Raw genomic sequence first — 10,817 nt, 5'->3', positions numbered from 1 at the left:
CATGGACTTCACCAGACGGTTGACACCAAAATCAGATTGACTACATCCTTTGTAGCCAAAGGTGGCGGACATCTATGCAGTCAGTAAAAACAAGACCTGGAGCTGATTGTACTTCAGATCACAAACTTCTTATTGCACAGTTTAGAATCAGACTAAAGAGAATAGGGAAGACCCACAGATCAGTTAGATATGAGCTCACTAATATTCCTCATGAATATGCAGTGGAGGTGAAGAATAGATTTAAGGGACTAGATTTAGTAGATAGGGTCCCGGAAGAACTATGGACAGAAGTTCGCAACATTGTTCGGGAGGCGGCAACAAAAAAGTCCCAAAGAAAAAGAAAACCAAGAAGGCAAGATGGCTGTCTGCTGAGACACTGGAAGCAGCCCAAGAAAGAAGGAAAGCAAAAGGCAACAGTGATAGGGGGAGATATGCCCAATTAAATGCAAAATTCCAGAGGTTAGCCAGAAGAGATAAGGAATTATTTTTAAAACAAGCAATGCGTGGAAGCGGAAGAAGATAATAGAATAGGAAGGACAAGAGACCTCTTCCAGAAAATTAGAAACATCGGAGGTAAATCCCAGGCAAAAATGGGTATGATCAAAAACAAAGATGGCAAGGACCTAACAGAAGCAGAAGAGATCAATAAAAGGTGGCAAGAATATACAGAAGATCTGTATAGGAAGGATAATAATATCGGGGACAGATCTGATGGTGTGGTCAGTGAGCTAGAGCCAGACATCCTGAAGAGTGAGGTTGAATGGGCCTTAAGAAGCGTTGCTAATAACAAGGCAGCAGGAGATGATGGTATCCCAGCTGAACTGTTTAAAATCTTGCAAGATGATGCTGTCAAGGTGATGCATGCCATATGCCAGCAAATTTGGAAAATACAAGAATGGCCAACAGATTGGAAAAAATCAACTTATATCCCTATACTAAAAAAGGGAAGCACCAAAGGATGTTCAAACTGTCGAACAGTGGCACTTATTTCACATGCCAGTAAGGTAATGCTCAAGATCTTGCAAGGTAGACTCCAGCAATTCATGGAACGAGAAGTGCCAGATGTACAAGCTGGGTTTAGAAAAGGCAGAGGAACTAGGGACCAAATTGCCAATATCCGCTGGTTAATGGAGAAAGCCAGGGAGTTTCAGAAAAACATCTATTTCTGTTTTATTGACTATTCTAAAGCCTTTGACTGTGTGGATCATAACAAATTGTGGCAAGTTCTTGGTGGTATGGGGATACCAAGTCATCTTGTCCACCTCCTGAGGAATCTGTATAACTGTCAGGGTGGACACTGAGCCCATAGAATCCCAGAGTAGTTCTGATTCTGAGGAAGAGCAGTCGCTCCTGGGAGGGGTGCGCGCTCCTCTTTCCCAGGGCCAACAGCTGACAGAGATTCCTCCCACCAACATTCCTAGCTTAGATAGCAGTCCAGGGAGTAACAGAGAGCGGATAGCAAACTTGGTGGACGCGCGACGCCGACGCAGAGAGCAGCGCCAGATGGAGGGCGCAGAAAGGAGGCGGAGTGCCCGGTTGGCGCGCAAACAACGGCTGCGCCCAGAGGATCCAAGGGAAAAAGGGAGGGAGTCTCCCTAGTCCTTAAGTTCAGGGGTCTGCCAGTAATTCCCTTTCAAACGGGGACCAACTGTTTCAACTTAGGGCATAGGTTCGGTGCTGCTCAGATCTAGTTGCAAAGGGTATAGCGGTTAAGTTGTAAAAGAAGAATAAAGCTTTGAAAAGCATCCCTTCGTCTGCGTCTGGACTTGGCTACTGGATTAGACTGAGAGAGGCCTCCAAGGAGCCCTTGACAATAACGACCAAGTAGCAACAGTAAGAACAGACCATGGAACAATGGACTGGTTTAAGATTGGGAAAGGAGTACAGCAGGGTTGTATACTCTCACCCTACCTATTCAACCTGTACGCAGAACACATCATGCGATGTGCTGGGCTTGATGAAGCCAAGGCTGGAGTTAAAATTGCTGGAAGAAACATTAACAATCTCAGATATGCAGATGATACCACTTTGATGGCTGAAAGCGAGGAGGAGCTGAGGAACCTTATGACGAAGGTGAAAGAAGAAAGTGCAAAACCTGGGTTGCAGTTAAACCTCAAAAAAACCAAGATTATGGCAACCAGCTTGATTGATAACTGGCAAATAGAGGGAGAAAATGTGGAGGCAGTGACAGACTTTGTCTTTCTAGGCGCAAAGATTACTGCAGATGCTGACTGCAGCCAGGAAATCAGAAGACATTTACTTCTTGGGAGGACAGCAATGACAAATCTTGATAAAATAGTGAAGAGCAGAGACATCACACTGACAACAAAGGTCCGCATAGTTCAAGCAATGGTATTCCCCGTAGTAACCTATGACTGCGAGAGCTGGACCATAAGGAAGGCTGAGCGAAGGAAGATAGATGCTTTTGAACTGTGGTGCTGGAGGAAAATTCTGAGAGTGCCTTGGACTGCAAGAAGATCAAACCCGTCCATACTCCAGGAAATAAAGCCAGACTGCTCACTTGAGGGAATGATCTTAAAGGCAAAACTGAAGTACTTTGGCCACATAATGAGAAGACAGGACAGCCTGGAGAAAATGCTGATGCTAGGGAAAGTGGAAGGCAAAAGGAAGAGGGGCCGACCAGGGGCAAGATGGATGGATGATATTCTGGAGGTGACAGACTCAACCTTGGGGGAGCTGGGGGTGGCGATGGCTAACAGGAGGCTCTGGCGTGGGCTGGTCCATGAAGGCACGAAGAGTCGGAAGCGACTGACCAAATAAATAACAACAGCATGGAAGCTTCACCCTCTCAACTCAGCCCTCATGGACCATCTCATTTAAACAGCCCCCTTGCACACTCCCTTCGTGCCCCACCATTACTCATTATCCTTTCCGAAGCTCCTTCATTATCTCTCTCCCATCCTGCAACAGAAACATCCACAAATCCAGCTGGATTGAAACACACACACACACACCCTACCTTCTTCTCTCCCCGCAACTGATTTTTTTCTGTTTCCCTCCCCTCCACCAGGGTTTGTTTGTCCAGATACATGCCAACCTTGTGCCAAAAAGCGTAGCTGACAAGGCAGGTTGCACTTGGCAATTCTGCTTACTGTAGAAATTAATGTTCAAGAATTAACGGCGCAATCCCATGGGTGTTTATTTCGAATTAAATTTGCAGAGATCTTGGGAAGGCAGCTAAGGCTGCAGTCCTACGCACGCTTACCTGGGAGAAAGCCCAACTGGCAATTGAACAGAGTGGGGCTGACTTCTGAGTAAACATGCATAGGATTGTGTGATCAATCCTAAAAACTGGCACGAGCCAGCCACCTGCCCTGCCCCATAAGTAAATAATGGTGGCAGTGCCCCCCCCCCGGTGCTGCCGTGGCCAGCAGCAGCCCTGAACGGGTGGCCGGTGTTGCGGGGGACGAGCGCCCGGCGGGCAGGCACGGAGCAGGGCCGGGCAGAGGAGCCAAGGGCTGAGGAGGGGGTCGGGGGGCCGGGGGCGGGTGAGAGGAGGCTGCAGAGCTCCCTCAGGCTCCCTCGCTCGCTCCCTCCCTTTGTCAGGCCAGCTCCGAGCGGTAGACGAGAGGCAGCCCCCGCACGCCCTCTGCTCCTCCGCCTTCCCTAGCAGACTGCGACCCGGCTGGGGCTGGCGCCACCCCGCGCCGCTGCACCACTGGGCTTCAGCCACGCGGCGGTGCCGCTCCATCGCCGCTGCTCGCACGTGCGGGGAGGCCCAGCGAGCAGGCGGCATCTCCCGGAGGAGCCGGGAGCGCCTGAGAGTCGGCGGTGGGCTCCCCTGCGGGGGGAGGGGTCTCTGCAGGCGCCCCGGAACGGCGGCGGCGGCGGCCGGCGCTCATGGGGGCCGGTGGGGCGCGGGGCAGGGCAGCGGCGCAGTACTCGGAGATCGTTGGAGGCGGGCAGAAGATCCTGCGTGGCGGCTGGCAGCTGCACGCCGTGCATGGGAGCCGATGTGCCTGGTTGTGGGGGGATTTGTCCGCCACAAGTGGGCAGGGGAGAGGCGGAGGGCTGCAGCCCCATTCGCCTCACAATAGAGCTGCCTCTGGCTCCTGCGAGCCCACGGCACAGTGGGCGGCCTGCGACGCTTATCACGACGGGTTCATATATATTGGCGAGGGGAGGGAGTTTTCATCACCGGCGATGGCCTGGGCGGTAGGTGCTTGTGCGACTTGTGCAACCGTACTGCGAATGGTTGCCCCAGGAACAGGGTCAAGAGGGAGACTAAAATGGCGCTTTGATTGCTAGGTGAATTAGATTTCTGCACAGCAATCCATGGAGAGAAGTGCTCCCTTGAAGGAACGCTTCCCGGCTCTGTATGAAGACTTGGACCTGGTTTGCGTATGATGGCTAGCTATGGACCAAACGACCCATAGTTAGCCGTGGCCACACTGGCGCAAGTGAGCAAACAAGCACACTGCCCTCCGTGTGCTTGCCACTTCCGTTTACTTTCCTGATCACAAAACAATCCAGGAATGCCCCATTCCTGGGTTGCTGCTGCTGTTGTGATGTGTGAACCCAGCATTCTGGGCTGTTGAGGGACAAAGAACACAGAGTTTTCACTCAACAATAACCCATTGTTTTGTGATCTGGAAAGAAAGCAGAAGCAGTGAGCGTGTGGGAGGCAGTACGCGTGCTCCAGCCCAGCCACAACTAACAATGAGTTGTAACATAGGGGCTTCCAGTTCCAGGTGAAGTTCAGCCCTGATACTGTGTAGCTTAGAGATGAAGCACTAGAACAGTGGCAGGGAGACTTCCGGCTTGCTGGAACTTTTTAATCTAGAACCTTGAGTTCCACCAACCAGAGCCATTTGCAAAATGGTAAGAACATGAGAAGAGTTGTGTTGGATCAGACCAAAGGCCTGTCTAGTCCAGCATTCTGTTCACACAGTGGCCAGACGGATGTGGGAAGCCCAAAAGCAGGACATGAGTGCAACAGCACATACCGCCACCCCTGCTCGTATTCCCCAGCAACTGGTCTGCAGGGGCATTGCCCCGATACTGGAGGCAGTAGGCGCTATCAGGACTAGAAGCCATTGATAGCTTAGTCCTACATGAAATTGCCTAATCTCTTTTTAAAGCCATCCAAGTTGGTGGCCGTCATTACATAGCCCCAGGGGTGGGGTGGGGGGCTTCTGTACCCTTAAGAATTAAGGACCATGGTGCCACATGCTCAGCCCAGGAACTTGTTTTCATGACCAAAACTGAGCTCAGAGAGAAAGATTCATGCCTGGTCCCACTGAATCTCTCCCCATGAGCATTCATTAGAGCAGTAACATTTACGACAGAAAAAAGCTGTTTAGTTGTTGTTAAACCACTGGAAGTCAGAAACTCTTGATGAACCACTGCAAATCGCTCTGCACTAGAACACTTGACCGAGAAGCCGTGAATGAACACTTCGCTATAAGGCAGATGGAGACATGGTAGTTATGCCTAATATAGTCATCCTCAGTGGAGGCTGGTAGCTCTGATGTCAGTGGGATGGTGAAGCCACTCCAGGTTTCAGTCAGAACTGTAAGGGAGCTATCCAAGGTGCTTTGAAAGCTCCTTTGGAGTTCTGACTGAAACCCGGAGCAGATGCACTGCCCCACTGACATTGGTGCCACCGGCCTCCACTGGTCTTCCTTTGTTGAATTTAATTCAAGAAAAGTGCAAAGATGTGGCACTGTGGCAGCTGTTCTTATTACAGCAGCCTTCCCCAACCAGGTGCCCTCCAGATGCTGGCTGAGAGTTGCAGCCCAGCACCCCTGGAGCGCACCAAGTTGAGGAAGGCCGGCCTACAGCTTCACGTGGCACGGGAAGAGGAGGCTCAACAGCGCCACATTTTTGCACAGGTTCTACTGCCCCTGAGCACAGACAAGTTCCGGAAGGTGAAGTCACACAGGCCTTGCAGGCGAGAGAGCGCTCCACACGGCCATCAGTGGTGGCTGTGGGAAATAATGCAGCATCGTAGGTGGAGGGATCCTGTGTGGGCGTTGGTGGCAACATGCACATCCTGCCCACAGCAGGATTCAGAATAGATGATGGAAGGGACCAGAAGGGCATCTTGATGCTCGGCCAGCCAGCAGCGCTCAGCCAATCAGCTTACACAGTCAAGCCCATACCGTGGCACTGAGAGCAGGGACCCTGCAGAGTGTTCTTTACAGAGCCAATAGCTTCAGCAGTCCCGAGTGAACATCTGCTGGCTGCCGGAGAAGGACAAACAGCTTCACTGCTGGATCTCTTTGCTGCAGAGCTTTGGAAACTATTGCTAGAGCACTGTCAGTTATTCACTATGAGAGTATTACAGCATCTGTGACATAGCAGTTATATTTCCCTCTACGATCGCACAAAACCCCTTGGCAAAGGCAGCTTAACGCTCTTGTCAGTGTAAGACCCAAAAAAGTTTCCCTTCTCTGATTAATAAAACTGTTGGTTTGGTTTTATTTCTAGGCACAAGAGATACACACTTCCTCCTTAGAGACGCAAACAATGGTAAGATGTCACATGTTAGGTGCTTTTTCACATGGAAAACCTTTGTTTCAGGATTTGTTAACAAAATACTTGCAATAGCAGCAGTCTCTTACAATGGCTACATTAGAAGCAGGGAACTAATTGGATCCTTTCCCAGCCTTCCTTGTTCAAACAACTCTTTAGGGCAGGGGTGGGTGACTTATTGCCCTCAAGGTGTTGGACTACAACTCCCATCATCCTCCACCATTGGCTATGCCAGCTAGAGCTGATGGAAGCTGAGGGCCACGAGTCACCCACCCCTGCTCTAGGGTGATAATACTCAGCCTAGGTCTTTCATTCATGTCAAACTCAATGTCTCTATAGTCCTTCATTCGTTGTGCTTTTAGGAAGCCGAGGCAGTGAGCAAAGGGCTGTTTCCTTAACCAATGTGTTGCCAGAGTTGGACTGTTCTGTGGCAGAGAGAGACAGAGCTTGGTGTTTATAGCTTGCAGTCACGTAAGCAGAAAGGAGGCAGCTGGTGCAATGTAAGAAGAAGGAGAACAGAAATATTGTACACTAGACAGTACACAGTGATACTACTGGCAGGGAGCTGCCTCAAGTAAGCAGGCTTGGAGCAGCTGCTACAATTGGAAGCTCCGCTCCTGCAAGTAGAAAAGCCATTCCTAAACCAGAAGGCACGAGCCTACCAGCCCCCGCCCCCAAATAACTTGCAACACGCCCTGCACTGCAGGGTACCTCCTAGGCCATCAGCAAACAACTTGGACACTTTCTTCTCACGAAATATATATATATATATAATATGCATGTGTATGTTCATTACAATAAATACAGCTTCAAGTTATAAAAAAAGTAGTGCGTTAACAGTTCACTTGAGTCTAAGGAAATTTGGGCCCAACGGAGCCTAAAGAAGGCAAGGTAAGTTCATATTGCACTGGAAACCCCGGCATACGAGTGACAGACAAGTCAGTGGAGAAAAAGGCTGACACTTAACACCACACCTGCAGCTTTGCCAGCTTATGAGGTAGACCAAAGCTGATTGTGTTTCAACACTGCAGCCATGGCCCTGCTTTTGTGGGTGGGGTCGGATGGGGGCTTCAGAAGTACTAGAAGGAAAGCACACCATATCTTCAGCCCTCTCCTGCCATTCAAAAGTATGAATAACCCTGTTTAGCTTGGACTTCTTAAAACCCTAATTAGCAGCACAACCCTACACATGACCCATCAGAAGAAAGTCCCACCAAATGCAATAGGACCTACTCCCAGGTACATCTGCATAGAATTAGAGAGTTTTTTGAACCAGCTTTGCATTCCCACCACAGCTGGAAGAGGGGCAACAGCTCTCTCCAGGCCGCACCGACAATAATGGATCCGTTGCCAGTCAGATGCCATTTCAGTAGCAGGCATGCAGCCATTGCTCTTCCACCCCCTCCCAAACTACTCCACCCACTGGCTTTATTAATCCAACTTCTGTTGCATTAAAAGGTTTGTGTTCGTTGAGTTTACTCCTGTCCTTGGTTAAAAAGTAATCTTCCAGCACCTCTGGCTGGCCAAGCCACATTCAGTCTTCCACAAAGGACTCCTCAGCATGGTACAGGCAGGGCAGGACAGAGATCAGAGCCTCCTCAATAGAGAACAAGTGGTCATCCTCTACCTGAGGGCAGCAGAAGCGCATGAAGTCCGCTAGCCGTAGCAGGTACTCTATGTTGTGGCCTGCACGACCGCTGGAGACTATTATTTGAGCTGCAATATCCTCTTCAGATGCCGGCCCAAGGTAGGAGGGGTTCTGGGGGGTTGCAATGTAGACCAGGGCCAAGATAGGTTCATCAGTCTCTTTTTCCTGGGGGTGGAACTTCACCAGCTTGGTGTCATAGCCTCCAAGCACTGCTTCCCGCATGTTCAAATACTTGAGCGAGGCAGCAATTTGATCTCCACGGAGTTCATAGGCGACACCCCATGTGCACCCCTGGAACAAGAAATCAGATTACAAGGGTTATTTACCCCAACATTACTATATCCTGGAAACAGGTGAGACTGCTATTTTTATGTCAACCTGTTAAAGGAGGGCCATAAAAATTCATCAGGGATGGAGGAGCTTACCTTCCCCAACTTGAAGGATCCCTATACTTATGGGGAAAAGTCCTGCTACAGTACAAAAGGAGAGGATAGGTCTATTTTCAAGTCATTTTGGCTGTTGCTTCTCTACTTGCATCCTGAAAACAGACGAAGGCAAGCGGGCAATCCCTGTGCTGTCAGAAAGGCCACAGACAAGCATCTTTGGAATATGCAGATTGTCCAAGGCGCATCTCTAGCAAGTGACTTTTCTCCACCATTTGTATGTCTCAGACTTGTACTTGATTTGCACATTACCAAGACCATTTTTCGCCAATGCATTGCCCACTTTTCTATGCATTTTGAGAACACAAGTAAGGAAAGTAATGGCAGAGGTTGCCCACAGAGCAGTCACCACAACCTGTATGAACTGGAGTTTTCTATACAGAAGTAGTTTTGCATGTACTTATCTTGGGGCTATGTAAGCAATATGGCTCACTGCTTTGTCCCATCTAATTTTAAAGACTTTTGAGATGAGCTGGAGAGGTTAGAGGCCAAGATTTAAAAACTCTGGTCCTTCCTTCCACTCCAATTGAACCTCTGTCCTGCGTACCTAGTGATTAATACAGACAGCTTTTTTTCTGGAAAGCCATGGCACTGATTCAACCACATACCAAATCTTTTTCAGCAATTGTTTTCTTGCTGTGGGGGCCTCCAATGTTATTGAAACCTCACTTTTGTCGCATAACCTGAAATTATGCCCATGCAAATGGACTGGATGTTTACTATATAAACAGCACTCTACTTGCCAAGCTACCAGATTATCCAGCTGTTTTGGGCATCCCTTGGGCCATATGAACAACAAAACCTAACTGATTGTAACCTCAGTAATACTGTTTCTTCTATCAGCTTCACCTTTCTACCCAAGGGAACTAAGGGGTGAGAAGGGAAGGAGATAACAGTCATGAAGAGCTCTTTAAAAATTGCTTGGATTTATCCCCCCCGCTCCCATGCAGGGGGTGGGAACCCAGACTTAGCCTTGCAGTATAGGCATGCAGGCTACCTGGATAAGGATGCAGCAGGCACTGAATACTTACTTTGTAATCTTCTAGGAGAGTGACCACTCTTCCAGGCTAAACAGGAGAAGGAAGGGAGAAGAGAACAGTTTTAACATACAGGTCTAAAATATCTATCAACCCAGTAAGCCCCATCACCCCAAGGTGGATCGATTGATGCTGCCATGGAGACCCATAAATCATTGCAGTCCAATGTGGGAGGCACCAGCAGCAGCCCCCTCATGCTGGGTGAGGGCCATGAGAGTTGTAGTCAAGCCAGTTGAGGATGCCTAGCATGGGCAATGCCAAGCCAAGGGCGAAGGAGAGTGGCTGGCTTAGGGAGGGCTGGAGAGGCAATCCCCCCTTGAATAGCGCAGAACCCGGATTCCTGGCTCCCCCCTCTTACAGTTCCACCCAATCTTCCCCAGAGACCCCTCCAAAAGAGTCCCACCACGGGGCCCTCCAAAAACGTCCTTCCCGAGAACCGAGATGAAGGAGCGGGGAACCATCCCATCCCCCGTCCAGGACCCCCTCCCCAGCATCCATCCTCCTTCTCCACGCCCGCCCCGAAACGCCACCGGGCGCTCGCTCCTCTCACCATCTTTTCGCTCCCGCGGTGGAAGGTGTCTCCTTGCCAGAAGCGACGCATGTAGCCGCGGATGTAGCCCACTTTGCGGGAGGTGAACTCGAAATCGGGTCTCCACACCAACGAGCCGTAGCCGAAGACCCAGAGCGGGGATTTCGGCGGCCCATCTTGTGCAGCGGCGGTTTCCTCCTGCTCCTGCGCCTGTGCCTCTTTCTGCCGCCCAGGGGGATGCTCCCCTCCGCTGGAAGGATGCGGATGCTGCGGATCCCGCTTCATGGCCCCGCAGGGGGAGTCCGGCAAGCAGCCAGGGAACTTGCAGCTGCACCGTTGGATCAGGGCTCCGGCAGGGGAGTTGGCCCGGCTGGAGGGCGAGGCTGAGGCTTGGCGCGCCGGTGGCAGGATGGCGGCGACGGCCCGCGGCGGAGGCGAACACATCCAACACTTACCTGCCCCGCGCTCGCTTCGCCAGCCCTTTAAATACCAGCGTGCCGGCAAGCCCCGCCCCGCTGTCACTGCGCTCTCCCGCCTCGCGCCGTCTATCCTCCAATCAGCGCCTCCAGCTTCAAGGCCGCCGCGGATTGTCCCGCCTCGCGGGCTGCACGAGGGATCTGGATTGGTCAGACCGGTCTGTCTGACGTGGGCAGAACGCGCTC

The 10,817-nt window shown here is 50.8% G+C and overlaps 1 protein-coding gene across 1 annotated transcript; it reads right to left on the bottom strand.

Annotated features, from left to right (window-relative positions):
* Positions 1–7,252: 7,252 nt before the first annotated feature.
* CHAC1 (ChaC glutathione specific gamma-glutamylcyclotransferase 1) lies at positions 7,253–10,600 on the bottom strand. Its single transcript, XM_084827448.1, has 3 exons — positions 10,177–10,600; positions 9,621–9,656; positions 7,253–8,437 (listed from the first exon to the last, which is right to left on the bottom strand). Exons 1-3 carry the CDS (start codon positions 10,597–10,599, stop codon positions 8,033–8,035), a joined length of 864 nt encoding a protein of 287 aa, XP_084683574.1. The 5' UTR covers position 10,600; the 3' UTR covers positions 7,253–8,032.
* Positions 10,601–10,817: the final 217 nt, after the last annotated feature.

This window comes from Heloderma suspectum, chromosome 1 (assembly GCF_057233095.1).
Source record: "Heloderma suspectum isolate Gila_16-S chromosome 1, 16-S_ref, whole genome shotgun sequence".
Lineage (NCBI taxonomy): Eukaryota > Metazoa > Chordata > Lepidosauria > Squamata > Helodermatidae > Heloderma > Heloderma suspectum.
The sequence above is the reverse complement of the archived record's forward strand: the minus strand, read 5'-3'. Positions and strand labels throughout refer to the sequence as shown.